At 37.4% G+C, this 19,666-nt stretch overlaps 1 protein-coding gene across 1 annotated transcript in view; it reads left to right on the top strand.

Annotated features, from left to right (window-relative positions):
• MDN1 (midasin AAA ATPase 1) overlaps positions 1–19,666 on the top strand; it is a 109,066-nt gene that overhangs the window by 39,760 nt on the left and 49,640 nt on the right. The window contains exons 34-56 of the mRNA XM_026093375.2: positions 124–357; positions 1,209–1,406; positions 2,664–2,872; positions 3,502–3,624; positions 4,657–4,854; positions 4,946–5,053; positions 6,151–6,339; positions 6,697–6,786; positions 6,910–7,170; positions 7,318–7,588; positions 8,329–8,488; positions 8,800–8,916; positions 9,861–10,069; positions 10,753–10,898; positions 11,785–11,987; positions 13,098–13,318; positions 14,261–14,374; positions 15,176–15,308; positions 15,988–16,097; positions 16,745–16,878; positions 17,672–17,832; positions 18,192–18,309; positions 19,400–19,610. Coding sequence (XP_025949160.1) covers positions 124–357; positions 1,209–1,406; positions 2,664–2,872; positions 3,502–3,624; positions 4,657–4,854; positions 4,946–5,053; positions 6,151–6,339; positions 6,697–6,786; positions 6,910–7,170; positions 7,318–7,588; positions 8,329–8,488; positions 8,800–8,916; positions 9,861–10,069; positions 10,753–10,898; positions 11,785–11,987; positions 13,098–13,318; positions 14,261–14,374; positions 15,176–15,308; positions 15,988–16,097; positions 16,745–16,878; positions 17,672–17,832; positions 18,192–18,309; positions 19,400–19,610 — 3,918 coding nt within the window. The remainder of the gene's footprint in view (positions 1–123; positions 358–1,208; positions 1,407–2,663; positions 2,873–3,501; positions 3,625–4,656; positions 4,855–4,945; positions 5,054–6,150; positions 6,340–6,696; positions 6,787–6,909; positions 7,171–7,317; positions 7,589–8,328; positions 8,489–8,799; positions 8,917–9,860; positions 10,070–10,752; positions 10,899–11,784; positions 11,988–13,097; positions 13,319–14,260; positions 14,375–15,175; positions 15,309–15,987; positions 16,098–16,744; positions 16,879–17,671; positions 17,833–18,191; positions 18,310–19,399; positions 19,611–19,666) is intronic.

Below are 19,666 nucleotides of genomic sequence, written 5' to 3'. Positions count from 1 at the left end.
AACTTTAAAAAATATTTTTTTTTCTTCTTCCTCCATTACAATGATGCTTATTCTACAACAGTGTAATAGATGTGACTGATAAAATTCATTTTATAATTGCATTAATTTTGAATGTTTTTTCAGGGACAGACATTGCAGAGCTCATGATGGACTTCATTGAATGGCTAACTAATCAAGAGTTTGGTCGCCAGTGTATTCTCAGTGTACGAGACGTCTTATCATGGGTTAATTTTATGAATGTCATGGCAGAGGATGAAGAGTCACATTCTGCCAAGGAATGTAGCCTTCTTTACATTTCTCCAATGATGTCTTTTATCCATGCTGCATGTTTGGTATACATTGATGGAATAGGATCAGGTACGTCTTCAGTGCTCATTTGACAGAGGAAAATAGGTATATATTTGTATTTGTTTTATATACATAGAATATAGATTGAATATAAACACAGAATGCAGACAGATACTTTGGAGCAGTATGGAATGCTTATGGGAGAAATTTTCACTTCCATTTAACAGTATCTTGTACTTTACATGCTTTTATTTTCATACTTCAGTAGCAAGAGTTTGAATAATGCAGCAAGCTTAAGTAAGTTGCACAAAATAATAATATTACAAGGCTGAACACACAAATTAAGAAAGCGTGTGGTTTTGTATCAAGTCTACTGAGCTGATACTTTATGATATGGTACTTGACTACATGATCACATACTGTCCTTCTTCCCCCATGCCTCAAGTCGGCATGTGTGAATGCTAGCCCAGAATATGTACATAGCTCAGAATGCATCTTAGCATGTCTGGCCATTGGCCCTGCTGTTTAGTAGGAGACCTGGGAAGAGGAGAAAAGTGAAAATCTGTAAGTAGTGCAGGGAAGGAAGGCTTGGGAGCTATGACCAGGGATCAGGATAATAGTGATGGTAGAAGGAGAAGCTTTTGGAAACAAGGTGTCCTTAAGTCTGTTGCTCACAGAACAATTTCTTAACATTAAACAGTACTGGAAGTAGGAATGTAGAATCCAGGTCATCACCACTTCACTCAGTTCGTGATCCCTCTGTTTTTCCTTGAAATTATTAAAACTGTCAAGCAACAGCGCCAACGCTAAATCAGCCTGAAACAAAATACCGCACAATGTTGGCATCTGTGGAAACAGTTCTGTTTCTTAGTCATTGAATGAACATGGTTATGAAGCACACTTAACTTTCTTAATTACAGGTACAACATCCTGCTCAGCCGATACCGCTTTATCAGCTCGTGAAAAATGCCTGGCATTTTTATGTGAGAAAATTGGTCAATTCCTCGAGCTAACTGACTATCAGAAGAATCAGCTAAAGATTTATGACAGAACAAAGGAGAAAGAGTTTGTGTGGATGGACAACTTCATGGGAATCCACCCATTTTTTATTCCCAGAGGCAAGAGACTGTGTGTGGGAGAGGGTGGATATTTATTATCTGCTTTTTATTTGTAATAATTCTGTTGTTTGCTAGATCTAGGTAAAATACCTAAACTGTTAGAGAACAATTTATAATTTGTTCTAAAGCCTAGAACAAACTTTTCTGGCTCCCAAATATGTTCATTTCAACTCCTGTCACCTTTATTAAGAAAGTTAGTTTCTTAAGAACATACCTGCTACTTGCTTATTTTGATGACTTTTGTAAATGACTGGTTAATAGCCTAATTTTAGGAGACTTGAGGTGAAATGAAGCCTCTTTATTTTTGAGCTGTAATTTTCACTTTACATGGTCAAAATATCTGTTAACTTTAGTTAGAGCTCATTCCAGCCTTTGTGTAAAAGCATGGGAAGCAGGGATCTTGGGTGCAGTGCTAAACACAATAGTCTTAATGCCCTGCCTTGCTATAGCCTCTCAAAGATTCCCAGTGATTTTTGCAGTGTTATTTAGTCTCTGTATCTCTGTCAAATTTTTATTGCAATTGGAACTACCCAAATATTGCTTTCCACCTTTAAAATATAGTGAGGGGAGCAAAAAGTGATAGGAGTTAGACTGTGAACTTTCTAATTCATCTATTTCAAATTCATCATTCTTTCTAGTTCTAATTCATCTAATTAATTTTGAGTATCAGGGAGCTATGTAGAGCATGTTCCTAATGCTATATTCATCATTCATTTTTGAACATTTTGGTGCTTATGGATTGGTTTTAGCCATGCATAAAATTGTACAAGGTTAAACTTTTCATGAATTGCTTAGCTTCCCCTTGGGGAAATTAAATCACAAAAAGAAGCTCAATATGTTGTTCTGTAACATGTCTGAACTGTATCCTTCAGGGCCAAATTTTCAGAAGCCGCTTTAGATTTTGTATTCACATATGTTTGAAACTCTAGAAGAGAACTATGATTTTTCCAGCGACAGATCTCTAGTTTGGCTCATTAACACTCTACGTTGTTAAAGTTTTATGCCAGAATCCATTGTATGTTCATATGCTTTTTGCAAATTTACTCATGAGTGGAGATTGGCTGAGACAACTGTAGATCAAATAGAAAATATGTGCCTGATCTCTGAAAATGAGAAATAAGCTTGATCTCCATTACTTATTGTAATGAGCTCAGCAGTTAACAAATTGAATGATCTCTTTTAGAAGCACATTGTCAACGGCTCCAGTATTAACATTTTGGTTTAATTGTTTTCTGTTTTGCTTTTCCTTTGTTTCAGGCCCTGTGCTTCAGAGGAACAGCATTACAGATTATGCTCTAAATGCAGGGACTACCGCAGTGAATGCACAAAGGCTGTTAAGAGCCCTACAGCTTCCCAAACCTATTCTGTTGGAGGGATCACCAGGTGTGGGCAAGACTAGTCTAGTTGCTGCCCTGGCAAAGGCCTCAGGAAACTATCTTGTTCGAATCAACCTGTCTGAGCAAACGGTAGAGTAAAATATTATCCTTGTAGCTTAGTGTTGTGGTGGGGAGGGAGAGGGTTTTTTTCCTCTAACATAATAGCATGGTTTTTGTTTGTTTGCTTTAAAAAAAAAAAAAAAGAACTTTGGCGTTGTGTCTGAGATGCCAGTTATTTCTCTCTTGGTCTCAAAATAAAGCTAAGTGGGAAGGGGAAACTGGAAAGAGCAGTGAGTTTCTGAGAAGAGTGCCAGTTGCCAGATTTTTGTGTTCTTTTCAAGTGAAGACATGCATAACTCTGTTACTGTGTTTTTCTTGGCTTCCGCAAAGTTACCTGAAAGCAAATTTAAGGTCTTCTAGGTTTTTTGTTTCTAGATTTTTGGGGTTACATTGTTTTGTTTGATTCTTTGTTGTTAAACACAATAGCTAGTCACTGGAGTCCTATCATGAAAAAGCTTTTAGCATCTTGAAATTACTGATATACATATATATACACACACACATACATACAAACACATATAATTTTTTTTAATACTTATATTTTAGCTATATTTAAAAGAGAGGAAGAAAATGTGAAGTAAAGTTAACAAAGGTTGTTCATGAAATTTCACGCATTTGTACACAGAAGTTTTGCACTTTTCTTTTTCCTACTTCCAAAGGATGTCACAGACTTGTTTGGGACAGATTTGCCTGTTGAAGGTGGGAAGGGAGGAGAATTTGCATGGCGTGATGGACCGCTACTAGCAGCATTAAAGGCTGGACACTGGATTGTATTAGATGAGGTAAATTTAAATTCTGAGCACAAGTAAAATGGAACGTTTCAAAAGAGCAAAAGTGATGTTTTGGCATGTAGGATAAATACCATGAACAGCTTGTGACTGAACTTAATTTTGCTTAACTTTAGTCATCTGATTCTAGGTGCCCAGTTGAAGGTAATCATTCCATTTACAAGGAGAAGAATCTTCCTCTAGAAGTCCTTTTGTCTATTCCTGCTCTATAGAGGGAGTGTAAAAGACTAGCTTTCACTAAATCTCTGACTTTCAGATAGCAGAATGAGGGTGTGGATCCTAGCTGAAGTTACTGCAGTAAACCAACCTGAGATTTATGCTTGAAAGTTTTCTGGGAAAGGGAGTCAACATAAGTTTTGGGATACATACTCTTGTGAATATAATTTCACTGAAATAAAAGTTATTTTGCTGAGGCTGTTTCGGGTCCTGTTTTAATCGAGATCAATAAGAGTTCCAGTGTAAACTGCACTGCCACCAGAGGTTTGTTGGTGTACCAAAGCAGTAAATGCTTTCAACCACATACATGTACAGAACTCGTTTCCTTATGACAGCGTGTGTTTCAATTATTGCTGAGTGCAAGATCTTAAATTCTTTAGCTGTTTGTATACCTTTTTTCCTATTGTGAAAAATACTTTAAAGAACCATGATATTTAAATAATTCAGACTGCCTTCACTAAAAAAAAAAAAAAAAAAAAAAAAAAACACCACTTTGTATGAATGTCATAAATGTATGAAAATAAGTCCAGAAGAAACAACACCTTGAAAATGCAGGTTTTACAATGAAGAAGTGTTTTCTTATCCTGTTAAGAACACAGTAGAAATAGTAAGTGCAAACAAGGAAAAGTATTAGTTATAGCTTTGCTGCTCCAGTGTAAGAGCAGTCTAGTTGGAGGTAATAACATATAACAATGCTGGGAGAGCAAGGAAATTGAATTTTACCTTCTGTATATCCCAGCCTACTAAACTAGAAATTATGAGAAAGCATTTTGTGGAGTATTAATATACTATCTCTGTTTCTTTTCTCAGTTAAATCTGGCTTCTCAGTCTGTGTTAGAAGGACTAAATGCATGCTTTGACCACAGAGCAGAGATTTATGTTCCTGAACTGGGGATGAATTTTCATGTACAGCACAAGAAGACAAAGATTTTTGGATGCCAGAATCCATACAGACAGGGAGGTGGAAGAAAGGGTCTGCCCAAGTCCTTTCTTAATAGATTTACACAGGCAAGCTTATTTGTTTGGTTTAAACTACATCACGATCCTGTTTTGTAGTTTTCTGACTATATCAACACACAACGTTTTCTCGATTCTATAGGTGTATGTTGATCTACTGTCAGCTGCAGATATGGAGTTTATTGGGAATACTCTGTTTCCTGCTATTGATAAAAGTATTATTGCTAAAATGGTTGCTTTCAATAATAAGGTAAATATATAGTTTCTCTTTTTTTGTATAGAAGTAGGCATAATGCAATAAGATTAAAAGTAAAACCTAGTCTGTTATTTTCTACGACTTTTATAGAGAAGTATGTGGGTGGAAAAGAGGACTGGAAATGTATGCAGAAAAAAATAAAGAGCATCATTAAATGCCACCTGAATGCATTTACCACTATAATCAGCTACAGAATTACTCTGGAGAGACATTATTTTTCATAAAAGATAAAATGTAAAAAAAAGACTTAGTTCTATGGAAGTTTGAAAACGTGGAGAAATGAGTTGAGAAATGCATGGTTTTCCATATGGCATTCCATAACTTGCTCATGCAAGTTATTCTTCAAGCACTAACAAAAAGAGCTACATTTTAACAAGAACTGAAATGTCTGTTTTTGTTTCTGGTCTTAATTTATCCTTTGCTTTTTACTGTGGGATGTTGTTAGAGTGATAGGATCAGGTGAAAGCAGCATCTGACCTTTTCAGAGCTAAAAGTTTTTAAGGATGTGGAACGTACTTCCAGAACACTGAGAGTGTGATGAAAGAAAAATCTTTTCTGACAAGATCTGTCTATGGCAAAGAATTCAGAGATGTTCATATCCAAAACTGTGTAAACATAAAAGATTTTCAACAAACATTAATTGCAAGCAACCACTTGTTTGCTGTTTTGTGGCTTTAAATGCTGCCATTTTGTGTGGAGTGCAGGATTTAAAATTCACAGTAAGAATTTATGTATGGTCATGCTTCTGAAGTTGCACTTAGGACTCATGACATGAGGAAAAATAGATTTGTCTTCAACTGCAAAAAGACGTAGTAATATTGAGATTAAGAATAGTGTTCTGTGACCTTACATAGACTATTTTGTGGTAGCACCTTATCGAAAGCTCCTCTTTTTAGAATACAGTAGATGAGACAAATGGAATCAAACTTTAATTCCTTACATCTTCAGAAAGGTTAATACAGCTTGCTCTTTCTAGTGTCTTCTGTGTCTTGCAAGCAGTGCCAAAGGCAGAGGTTTAGTTGGAATTTTAACATGTTTGAAGACCAGTATGGGGGTGGAGTAAGAGGTTTTTGAGTTGCTGTTTTTTCCAGATTGACAAAGAAGTAATGGTTGAAAAAAAGTGGGGACAGAAAGGAGGACCCTGGGAGTTCAATTTACGTGATCTTTTCCGCTGGTGCCAGCTTATGCTTGTTGACCAGTCACCAGGATTCTATGATCCAGGCCAGCATGTATTTTTGGTATATGGAGAAAGAATGAGAACCAAGGATGACAAAGAAAAGGTGAGCTGTGTGTTCTCATTCCTTGCTCTTTAGATAGTCAGGAAGTATTTATAGAAATCCAAGTGTAAATTTGAAGGTACCCTGAAAGTCATTCATAGATATTACCTCTTAGAGAGGGGGGAAAAAATACACACACACATTTAAAAAAAAAAAAAAGTGTGTGTGTATATATATATATATTTTTTATATATTTTTGTGTGTATTTTTTATATAACTATATATTTATACACATACATAAATACGTGTGTATGTATGTATGTATGTAATCTTTTTCTGGTCAAGCTTTAGAAGTAAGGCTTTAGAACAATAGATAACTCAAGACTGATTAAGTCCCTTTTGCTCTTTCAACTATTTTAGGTTGTATCTACGTTTAGAGACATTTTTGGCCAGGAAGCTGATGTATATATAGGAACCAGAGTGTTTCACATCACTCCCTATAATGTTCAGGTAAGCTGTGGAGAAAATGTTTGGGGAGGGGAGAGAGAAGGGAGGTGACTTGTACTTTTACATATGAGCCCCCATTTTCCTCTCTCTCAGTGTACTCACCTGTGTGGCGTTCATCCCTTCTAGATTGGTTATTCAGTTCTTTCTCGTGGCAACTATATTCCTCGTCCTGGCAGAAATCTCTCACTTCTGCATCATTCACTACAATCCCTTGAGTCTATAATGAAATGTGTGCACATGAGCTGGATGGTAATCCTAGTGGGCCCTGCAGCTGTTGGCAAGACCAGTCTTGTTGAGCTGCTGGCACATCTGACGGGTCATCGACTAAAAATCATGGCAATGAACAGTGCGATGGATACAACTGAACTCCTGGGTGGATTTGAACAGGTAAATACAGTTTAGGTAATAAGGGAATATTTCTTGTTCCTACCAAACAGTGGCCAGTCCACTGTGATCTTAGTGTTTAATCACCAAATGGAGCCTTAGGCAACATGGTCTTCTGGATGAACTAACGCCATACTGGCATGTTTGCAGGTTGATGTCACTAGATCGTGGCAGTGCCTGTTGGAAAAGGTGGAGAATTCTGTGAGCACACTCGTAAGAGACAGTCTTCTCCTGACAGAAATTTGCGCAGATGATGCAGAACTTGTGCTGCGTGCTTGGAGCAATTTCATCCTGAATTACAAACCGAAGTCTCTGGGTGAAGGAGGTAGAAGTGTTACAGCTGAACTAGTGAGCAAACTGGAGGGGATACTTGTACTTATCCAGCGACTAAACAACAAAATAAATTCTTACTCAAAGGCAGGTATGTATTGCGGGTGATTTGAAATAAGACTGTATGGTGCTCTGAAGAAAATAAGAAACACCTATGAATCTGCAGTGAAATCTTCAGAAAACTTTTGATTTTATTTTGTAGGTTATTATCATCAATATTGTTACTTCATGCTGCTTGTGTAAGACAGCTGAGCTTCTGAAGAAGTTACATTAGCGATGGTTCTTCAGTTTCATTTTTTGTGCAGTTACACTTGGTAGCAGTCAGTAGTCCACACTGGACTGAACTGCTAGACATATGAAGTAACACAATTCCTATCTTGTATCCCTGAGAAAGGGAATTTAGATATTTTATTCTTAGATTTGTTCTCTGAAAGATTAAGCAGACCTGCTTTAAAAATTTCAGCAAAGTAATGTGCGTTACATGTCAAGTCAAGTGTTTGTTTTGTTTTTGTTTTGTTTTTAAAGCATTGACTAAAATACAACATTAATATCCAGCAGCCTTTATCTAATTGGAGGAAGGGATGGAGAAAAATGTCTGCCTAGTTCATACCTCTCTGTACTGGCAAAACCCCTGTGTCCCTATGGATTTTGCCTGTGGGCAGCTACTTGCAGAATCAAAGCCTGTGCTGTATATTCCTCTGCAAAGCAGAAACATTTATTAGTAAAATAACTGGGGATTTTTGGTTTTTTTGTTTTTTGGGGTTTTTTTTGAGTGGAACAGTAAACTACCTTGGTTATGTTAATCTTGATATGAGGTATACTCCCTTTCAGAGTTTGCTCGCCTGGTAGAAGAGTTTCGGCGTTTCAAGCTGCAGCAGGTCCAGGCTACTGACCATAACAGCCATGGCACTTTTGAGTGGGTGGATGGGATGTTGGTTCAGGCTCTGCAGTCTGGAGACTGGCTTTTGATGGACAATGTTAACTTTTGCAAGTAAGAGATCATAGTGACCTTGTTTCACTGAATAAATCCTTTAACCTCCCTAATTTATTTAGCCTTTTCACGAACAGTCTACAACTGGACACTTAGCATTTGATAGCAGTACATGGGAAGGGTAACTTTCTTTCCTTCCCTTGAATAGTATCTTCCTTCTTAAACAGCTTAGTAGACAATAGGTTCCTGTTACCATATGGTTTAATTAGCTTTTTGACTTTTTGCTTATGGTTGGTACCATTTTGAATTCATATCAGTAGAGGAGTGGGATTGTTACCTTTTTGTAACTATTTTTTTTTTTTTTAATATAGCCCCTCTGTGCTGGACCGCTTGAATGCTTTACTTGAACCAGGAGGTGTTCTTACCATGAGTGAGAGAGGTGTGATAGATGGCACAACTCCTACAGTAGCTCCTCATCCAAATTTCAGGTAAACATTTGGTTTAGCACTTAAGAGGCTTGGCTTTATATGCCTCTTCCACCACAGACTATTACATTAGAAAACTCATAGCAGTGTCCCTCTGTCTTGATTGTCCATTTCTAATTTAGGATTTCAGCACTTTGTTATCTCACTGTAATGGAGTAGAGGATATATACAGTAAACATGCTGAGATACTTGGATATTTTGGTGATGAAAGGCAGCATGTGAACATGTGGATGTTTTATTCCTGCTTTTTTCATCCCATCCACAAATTTCAGTTTTTTGCAGTGAAACAAACTAAAAAAAATACTATACAGTCTGTCTTTAATGGATCTGTATTAGCTCAGACCTGAAGTAGTCTCTGTGGGAGATGGGAGAAGAACATGCAGAGCGTTCTATATAGTTCCTGCCACCTTTTTACATTTGTACAATAAATATAGGAACTGATATACTCTGGTTCATCTGAATTAAAGAGAAGATTTCTGACTTTTCAGAAGCCTGTTTTCACTGCATTGTATCTCAGAATTTGTTCTTATTTTTAGAGTTGCTTCACGGGTGGTATTAGGTACTTAGATGTTGGATGTTTTGGTTTTTATTTTTTAAATATAGATTTATCTGAAGCTGTTGCTAAGACTTCTTGAAGTCTTCTCTGTAGAAAAGAGCTCAGAGATGTAGGTCTAACTTTTATGTTTGTAAGTTGGCAAATGGAAAATAGATATCACTGAGGACAATATAGCTTAGAAAAAAGCATGCAATGCATCTGTGGCCAAGTTCAACGTGTAATTATACGTACGCATTTCTCAATTCAGTGTGTGTCTCTGACATTCTAGATTTTAGTCTCCTGTTTTTTATGAAGGTAGATTTATTTTCGATAGCATTTCCAGAAGAGCAGGTTTGGTAGTTCCAGAGTGATAGTTTAAAGCTCTAAGTAATATCTTATGAATATTTGACAGGCTTTTCCTTTCCATGGATCCTATTCATGGGGAAATATCCAGAGCCATGCGGAATCGTGGGATTGAAATTTACATTCCTGGGGAGAATGATGGAAATGCATTGGACAGTCTGGATGTGAAGTTACTGCTGCATGGTATGGGGTTAGTGGGAGATAGCATCTGTGATGCACTTGTGGCTGTGCATTCAGAAACTAAGGAGGCAATAGCAGGTAAGAAAAGTTTGCTCAGTACTGTGGTAACAACAGCTTAGGCTCATTACGTATATTTGCATTACCTCTTTAATATTAAAGCTTGATTATCTTATTGTTATGTGCAGCTATAAGTAAACTCATCCAAGTATAATGAGATTTTCTTTTCTTCTCTTTCGCATTCTCAAGAAATAGGCCCAAATCGTATAAAAGGTGGGAACTGGGCTGCTTTATGAGGAGACAGCAGACACTGGCATGATATGTACAGTGGTTCATAGCTGTAGGGCAGGCAATACATTCTAAGTGAAAATCAGCCAGGTATAAAGTTTGCATAAGGCCTAGTCTTGGCTATTCATGCATTTGGGAGTTTTTTTTGTTTGTTTTGGTTTGGGTATTTTTTTGCTTTTTTGTTTGCTTGTTTTTTAAACAAGATTACACTGAAAGACTACCTGGGAGCCTGAAGACATGAATTTCATTCATCTCTGCTGCTTGATGTTTTATTTTGAGCTGGTCACCTGTTATTTTACCATCTTGTCAGCTTTTCTTATTAACCTTGAAGAACCTCTTCAGATCTCAAGACCCGATAGGATTCATTCCAATCAGATCTTCTTCAAGCACTACAAAAGTGATGTTTGTCCTCAGAGGGTGAAAGTGCTGATGGTTACTAAACATTCCTATCATCCTGAATGATGAATCTCTTTCAGGTTCTGTGTCGTCTTTGTCACCTTTGCTTCATGCTGCTGCATTAATTGTGCAGCAATTACAAAGAGGCCTTGGATTAGTGAACTCTTTTTACAGAGCTTGTTGGGAAGTTTATGGCCGCTCACAACAACTACAAATTAATCAAAAGGTAAAAATTCTGTATTTAGAAGTTCTTCTTACATCTTCTAGATATGTAGAAAGTACCATTTCAGGAAGTTAGTGTTTGAGATCCTGTTTCTTAATGTCTGAGCGAGAGGTTAGTGAGGGTAGTGCTCTTGAAGAGATGAACTGAACCATTTTGAATGTTGTCTCAGGCATCTGTCAGGCCATGAAGAGGTGGGTCTAAGTGTCATTGAGATATTTTCTGTATTTCTTAGATTTTGTGACTTTCTTGTCTCCAGTGCAAGCAGCAACAGTACCATATGTAACTTGTTCTTACAGATAGTTGCTGCTCCAGAGGTCCTTTTTAGTGTAGAATGGTGAAGAACAGTAAATTTCAGTTATTTCCTCTCCTTTCTTAACATGTTTTCTGAGCCTGGTGGCATATTACTAGAGGCAGAGGTCAGAAGAGTTGAGTTGCATGAAAACTCTCAATCTGAAATGTGTATATTGAGATCTTTCCCAGGGGATAAATTTGGTTTGTAGCCTCTTCAGTAGCCAGTGGCTCACTGTTTTGCAGTGTAAAGGTGGCAGAGCATATTCCAGTTGAAGTCTGAGGAATGTTTGTTTTTTGACAGCGTCAGCTCAAACCTAGGGGTATTAACTTCAATTAAACCATAACCTGAAAAACTATGCATACTGTCATCTAGGCACAGCAATATTCACTTCCTATTTTTGCACTCTCCAGTATGATTGTTATTTCACTTATGGTTGAAGTGTTTTGGTACTTTGTGGTGTAGATTATATAGTGCTTGTATATCCTTTGGTTTATAATAATTTAATAATATATATGTGTAATCAAAGACCTTCCTGAGCTGTTGTACTTGAACACATTTAAATGTGATTCTGAATTGCTTTTTGGTTGTTTGTTGTAGCTTGTATTAGATGTAGTTACGAAGCATGTTTCGTCTCTAACTTCCCATGAATTTTGGGGTGACTCCCTGCTAGCAATGGGATTGTGGCCAGACTCGCTACCTACAGGTCTGTTTGCAGCAGAAGACTCACTTCTTTCAACAGTCCAGAACGATGGGCAGGTCCTAATGTATTGTCTGAATAGACTGAACATTAAAAACTGCAGGTAGGCAAGAGGAAAACTTTTTTTGTCCAATAAATAAGTAAGAAACAAGATATAGCTAGTGTGTGAAGTATCAGTGGTATGTTTTCGCTCCCCACAAAACTTTGTTTTTGAGCCAGTATTATGGGTAGACTGTGGTAGTTGCAGTCTGAATTTGAAGCTGTTGTTACCCTTCCACTCACCACTGGAAATACAGGTTAAATTCTGTACTGTGTTACTCCTCAGTCCAAAATTCTTGACATTTGTTCAATCTTCAAATTAATAAATTCAGTTTTCTTTGGAGATAAAAGTGAGTATTTAGTTCTGAGTGTATTCATGAGCCTTTGTACTTTCTGCTTCCATGTACAGGTAGCACTAATTCTTATGAGGAAATGTTTTTGTTCTCCCCTTGACCTGGCAAAAGATAATTGCAGTGCTTTAAAACATTTATTCATGATGTGTTTAAAGGCCAGTACCTTCAAATTAAAAAAAAAAAAAAAAAAAAAATTCTCTTTCAAACAAAGCTTCCTGAAGGAAGTTCCATGTGAAGGGGCCAAATGCAAGAACTCATTTTTCTTGCCAATTTTCTTGTTCAATGTTACAGTTGCTTTCACAACACTGGTACAAAATCTCACTTCTTATTTGCTCTGTCTAGTGAGCTACTGTGGGCAAGTACTGTGGTTTGCTTGTCCAGTGAGCAAACAAGCTATAGAATTTGGTACTAAGATTTAACATTGAAACTGTAAAACTGCAAAAAAAAAACAAAACAAAAAAAACCCCAAAACAAAAAACAACCACTATTTTTCAGGGTTTTTTTTTTTTGTCTTTTGTAACCTATCTTTACACATCATTCTGGTGCACAGATTGAATTAAAATTTCTCGGTGAAATGCTATGACATCTTTGACACTGCATGAATTTTTGGTAATAGTGAGTTCCTAACAGTAGGCACCTTGGACTGATTTAAAGTTAGAAGTTGGATTTAAAGCTAAATAAAGAAAAGAGATTATTGGATTGCTATCTTCTTGCCTAAAAATAGTTGCATGGTGAGTAACTTGACTTGCAGAATAGATTCTTTTCTGGAACTGGCAGTCCGAGTCCTCGTTTGGTGATCCTCAGTTCTCTTTGTGTTTCAGGACACTGCCGCTGACTCTGCGAGATCTTCAGAAAATTATGCAGTCCACTAATTCTGAGAGTCTCCAGTTCAACGCTGTTGAAATAGATGCTGACTGGATGGATGAAATGGAAGTCCTCCAGGCTTCAGTTAAATTGTTCATAGAAAAGGCAACCAATCAGGATTGGACATTGAGGGTTAAATGGCTTAACCACTTAGCGAAAAATCTGCCACAAATTCTTGGTAGGTAATTACTTAACTTTCTCTTTTTCCTCCAGGATGATTTATTGTATTTTCACAGATCATAAGTCATATATGAGAACATCCAGTCCATTTAAATGGGCTGCTATGCAAATTCTCAGTTACCTGCAATAAATCAAGGGTATAAGGCTCCACGGAGAGAGGAAAACAGGTTGTGCAGATTAAAGAGAAGACTTTGAGCTAAACTTTGCCTGTTTTTATTTGAGCATGTATATAGCTTGTACTGCTTCTGAATTGTAGTTATTTTTACAGATACCTGTTGGCTTATGTAGGAAAATATGCTGTTCTTATCATGATCTTTTTTTGATAGCAGTAGTAAAAACAGCAAAATGCCTTCTATTTATTTAATTCTAAAATACAAGTAGTTAGAAAACCAGGGAATTGCAGAGCTGAAGTTTACTGAAGCTGTGTTGCCTGAACATTCAGGATAGCAACTGACATACAGTCTTCATTGCTTAATTACATTTATCATATTAAACTTGTGGAGAACTTATCCTTGCAATCTCCGACTGTCTTGTTGACAAATGAACGGGATTGCTCACGCTTAATCTTGCTGTCTATTTCCAGGTAGATGTGTCTATATAATTAAATTTAAAAAAACAGACATACTAGGAGGAAGAGTTGAAGGTATAAACTCTAATGGATTTTTGCAAGCCATGTTCCTAATAGTTAACATATGTGAAATATCAGCAGTTTAATTAGATCTCTTTACTGGATTTGTCTCTTTGGCCATGATATTTTGACCACTTTGAAGGTCTCTTGGAGCTAATATAAAATAAGAGCAACCAGAATGTGTCCAGGGTGCATGTACAGATGAGATTAAGGCTGTTTGTGCTAGCTCAGTTTGTGTTAATTTTATTTATTTGTACTAAACACTGTTTATACCTATATTCTCTTCCCCCCTTCCTTCCCCTTCACCTACAGGTCCAGTGCGGATTCAGTTGGAAGCGGGTGCTGTAGCCCTTGGTAGTTTCTATGCCAGTCCCCTCTCACCTGGAATCAGTAACATGATCAAGTTGCTACAGCCAAATATGACAGGTACTTCTGAAGAACTTGATGCAAGACCTTAGTGTTTTGTGTTCTCTGACTTCTGTGCTTCTTGAGAAATGTGCATAGCTAAATAAAGGCTATATTCTGACTGCAATCATTCTTCTTATGAAAGAAACGACAAAGCCATTCTTTCTGTCTAGAAACGGAAATGTGGCAATTAAATGTATTCATCCTATGCATATTAGAGTGCCTGAGTCTACATGAACGCTATGACTGTGAATCCAGCCGGTGCCTAAGTGACCCAGTTGTATTCCCACAGCCCAGAATTAAGCAGCTGTGTTCTGAAGAGTGATGCATCTCTCTGCTGCATTTCTGACTGAATAGTTTAAGCAGCCCAGTATCCCCCAGCAATTATTGTTTTGACTGGTCTGAAACCCATGCTGAGGCATTTAGTTTTCCTCCTGTGTTTTACAGGGAGCTCAGGCCCATCATTTCCTTTGTAAGCTTGTTAGGTGCATGAAAGCTCAATAGGGTGACACTAGACCTTTCTGGACAGTGCTAGATCTCTTGCCTGGACTGTGGAGGAACAGGGAGTTGTACTTGAGTTTCCAGGCTCTCTTTTTGAGTATCCTGACCACTCATTAATTTGCTTTCACTGTTGTGCTTTACAGAACCTGCAGTCAATTGACTGCTCTTCCGTTTGGATATCTGGAGTGAGGGAGCTTAGGACTCTTCCTTCCTCCCTCTTTCTTTCTCTAATGTTCTTGCATAGGTGGGGGGGTTTGAGAAAGTCTTTTACCAAATGATGCCTTCATTGCTGTCCTGTCTGGTCGTGTTTTGCCTTCCCAGATGAACATGTGATGCCTCTGGACCCAAGATGGAATATGCAGTTTTTGGATATAATTAGAAATTCAATGAATTTCGACACAGAAATGGAACACACAGATCAGCTTCTCATCCTGTTGAAGTCTGTAGCAAACCGGTAAGTTCCAAAAACAGCTTGTGAAGGCTGCCCTATGACTGTAATCAGTGGTGTTTAAATTGCTGTGTTTTCTGCCAAGTATGTTTTTAAATATTGTTAGATGTGATCTAAAATACCAAACAGAGGTTTTACACACAAATTTTTAAATTCTCTGCTTCTGCCTTCTGTAGATGCAAACTAAAAACTATCACTTTATTAGTAATATAGGAAATGATGCTCTTGGCATTTCGCATAAGCTGGAATACTTCCAGGACTAACTGGAACTGTGGGATAAAGCATAAAAGAGGGGAAGTACTGACATGAAACAAACTTCAAATAGTTGCACTGTTTTGGAAGGAGGGATTTGGACTGCTTTTCCCAATAAGAGGAAAAAGTACTGGCAAGTGAATCCTGAAATTAAAGTAAAATGCAGGAAATGCTCACATATCGCACAAGCAGTTGTGTTGCATCTGCTTAGTAGCCCACTACTTTTCCCTTTTTCGTGATTGCTGAAGTCAGGAATCTGCTTTTGTGATACTTCTACAGACTATATTCAGGCAATTAGTTGTGCTGCACTTGATTCTCGTTTTTTAATACACTGAATGTCACATGTCACTTCATAGTTCACCATTCTAATAAGGCAGAGGTTTTAAGTTAACTGTTGGATTCTTAATGTCTTTATTATTTATTTTTAATTCAGAGCAGTATTATTTCTTGACCGAGAAAAAAGGAGCTACACTGAGAAGAACTTGATTACCAGCAAGAAGCCAAGAACTAGTGCCTTAAGAATGTCTCTAGATTTCCATAAAGGTGGGATTGATTCTCACTGTTTCTTTTAGTGTTGCCATCAAATTTAAATATGATTGAATTGCACTGTTATAAAATCTGCTACTTTAGACATTGTGTGTCCTGAATGTGTGAAGATTGTGTGAATGTAAAGCAATCAGATGAGGACTAAAATGGTATATAACATATTATTCCTAAATTAGATATACCTTATGCTACAGCATATATATCCAGCCTCTACTAGGTCATGTATGCATATCATTTCTCTGTGATTATCTAAACTTTAAGAAGATGGTAGAGAGCAGCTGAAATTGCGTTCTGTCATTGGCTGATAAAAATAGCGAAATTCTTCAGAAATCTTTTTGTTCTAGGTCTTGCTATTGTTTTATTGTATAAGTAGGATGTTTACTTTTAAGACAAAGGAAAAAAAATTAATGATGAAATTAGTATGTTCATAGAAGCAGCTGACCAGTGTTTCCCTTTTTTATATTAAATACATAGAGAATTATGCAAATAGCGAAGAAATATTTTGTTACTTTGCGTCTTGGATCTTTTCAGTTTTGCCACAACCACTGAGAGGATCTAGTGGTCAGAAACAAATCTTTCATTGTCATTATATATGGCTGGAATATTCAGGCTTTCCCTTTCTTTCCCTCCTCCCCAAACTCCAGATCCTGGAAGTTACAACTCCCTCCCTCATGCAATCGTGGTCAACCTTGCTGCTTTTTTTGAAATTTGGGATGCCTTTATGCTTCACTGGGTGAAGTCTACTCAAGTGGCCTTAAGTGATGATGACATGCACGATGTGAGTAGACTTTTCATATTACATTTACAGGGGATGTTGGAATCTAGTCTGCAGAACTGTATTTCATGGTCCCTGAAACTGAGGAAAACAAAAAACAAAACAAAACAAAAAAAACAGCAGTGCTTCTGTTAATATTCAGAATGTGCCTGACACCAGGAAGATGATTATGTGGTACTCAGTTTCAGTAGCTGTATTTGTGCTGTACCTCCTATTTTTGCTAATACCTACTTCCTTCTCTGTGGAATGTAGAGTCAGCCTGCAGATACTTTGGGTGGGAATTACCGTACCTAAATGTAAGCACCTGGGATATAGATATCCCTTGCTGAGCTCTATCATCTAATCTTCTTTACCTGCTTAGGATGGTATTAATTGCATCCTAGAAGTACCTGCTTCTCTCCACTAATGGTAAAGGAAGTGTCCACATCTGTCTCAGATGTGAACGTTTAAAACTGGACAGGTGACATTCAGGTTACAGGGGTAGTTCATTTCTCCCTCTCCCTTCTCAGATCATCAAGATCACTTTGCTGAAACCTAACAGTGACATTGTAGGCTGGGTACATGGATTTCACTTTTTTGATGTATATAGTTCCGCTGCCACCAGACACAACCAATATTTTTAGAGGACATGTAGTTGAGCGCTAGTTGTGTACCTCTTGAGTATAAAGTGTTGCTGATTCTGAAGTTGATGGAACTGACAGTGTTGCTGTGTTTCCTCTTGCTTGAAGTACAAAGTATTATGCAACATGCAGGGCTCAACAATAGGAAAACTGTAACCTTTTTGGCCTGTTGTTAGATTTTGTATTGCTTGCTGTGGCGTGACCGGTTCTGGGCAGTCTCTGACACACTGATAGTGGATTCACCAGGATTGTCACTTCTGTCACTGCATTGGCACTGGGTTATGAAGCATTTGATTGACAGAATTCCTCAGATGCTTATTGGATCGGAACAGCACAAGTAAGTGGCTTTGATTTGTGGTTATGTTAAACGATTGCATAAGTTACCGTTTTGTTAGCATTCTAGCTGATTAGTATAACTTGCATTTAATGTCCAAGCTGTATTTCATTAGTGATGTAAGTACAATGTATTAAATAGTCGATCATTTTTAAAACTTGAGTTTCTTAGAGTAGGGCATCTCTTTGGCCATATTTTCCCATCTAGAACCTTTACCCATTGTTTCTTCCGTGAAATTAGGTTGCATTTTTAATGGAAGGAGAAGGAACTTTCCATTCTGGTGCAATTTTTTGCCTTTTTTTCCCCTCAAACTATTGGGCTAACTGTCTTTCTCCCCCCTGTCCCCTCCTCTCTCCCTCAAGGATTTCGACAGAAATTCAGTCTGTTTCACAGCAGATTCAGAACTGCTTGGCCAATCCTGGTGTTTCTGCCAGTATGAAGATACTACAGAAGTCTCTAGGAAGACCCCTTCCTTTTAAGGTATTGCCACTCAGTTTGCAAAAGATTTGTACTTCCAGTGTTGTCCAAATACACTTTAAGACATTCTTAAAGATTTGCAGCACTTGCTGTCTGGGTCAGCAAAAAGACATTCCTTCTGGACTTGTTAGATTGATTAAAAATGAAATTTCAGCCTATGTTAATGTACATCTTTTTTGTGAAATATATCGGCTATCCAGATAGCATTTCTGTTATTAATTATGGTTAGTACAAACAGCAGTTACTTGATATCAAGTGATGCACAAGCATAAAAATATTACTACTTGCTCTGTCCTGGGGACTTGTGAATATCATTATTCCATTTGTTTATTTAGTGAATATGTGGGTATGTAGAATAGGCTGTGTACTTCGTTTTACACCACATAGGATGAAGTTACTTTATGACTTACCAAACCAAGGTAGATTTTAAAGGTTAAGCCTCTTAACTTTGACAAGTTTTTCTTAAAGTTATTTCAGCAGTTGGTTTATTCAATTAAAAAAAAAATCTTACAGTAAAATTTTCTGAAGAACAGAAGTTGCTTTTTCAAAAGCAGGTCACAAGACATGTACGTTGCTCACCTAGGCCTGATCTCTTAAAGATGTTCAGCTGTTTAAATGTAGATACTTTGTGAGACTTTCCAAAACATTCAGTGCTTACTGAAGGCTTTGGGAGGTTTTTCTAGGCATCCAAATGCATTTAAATTGCAGATCTGAAATGTCAGGTTTTTTAAGTTATAACGTATTGTTTCTGGCATTTTCAATTTATTTATGTATTTATTGCCCTTAGTTTAGGTAAGTCGCCATGTTGATCTGTTGTTTGGCTGTGTAACCTATGTAGCTCCCTTGTAAAGAAGAAAAAAATTCAATAAGGAGGAATTGCGGCCATTTCCTCCTGTGTTGAGTAGGGCTAAGCAGAATTGTTGTGAAGTTCTGAATGTCATTGCAGGTTGGTTTAATGTGTGCCTATACTTTAGTGGGGCATGTAAATTTGAAATTTTCCCTAAAAATTTTGACTGCAGTCACAGATTTCATTTGTTGTTAGCACTGTTGAAATAATTTGCCAGTTTTTCAAATATCCTTTTCATGTTTCCAGGATAAACTGGGTGTGGAATGTCTTTCTCAGTTAAAAGTTCTCAGCAAGCCTCTTAACATCTTGGAGCCAAGATTGGCCTTTGGAAGCAGTAGGTGGCAGGAAAAAATGTGTTGTCTGAAAACAGCTGCCACTGGATGGAAGATAAAGAAAGCATTGCTGCAAGCTGAGGGCCTGATACTCAGAGCTAATCATTTGGAAGATGTTGGTCTGGGTATGTAACTTTCTTTGAAGAGCCTAAGAGGATGGTTTCTGTAGTCTCCATCCTTT

Source organism: Dromaius novaehollandiae, chromosome 3 (genome assembly GCF_036370855.1).
Source record: "Dromaius novaehollandiae isolate bDroNov1 chromosome 3, bDroNov1.hap1, whole genome shotgun sequence".
Taxonomy (NCBI): Eukaryota; Metazoa; Chordata; class Aves; order Casuariiformes; family Dromaiidae; genus Dromaius; species Dromaius novaehollandiae.
The sequence above is the reverse complement of the archived record's forward strand: the minus strand, read 5'-3'. Positions and strand labels throughout refer to the sequence as shown.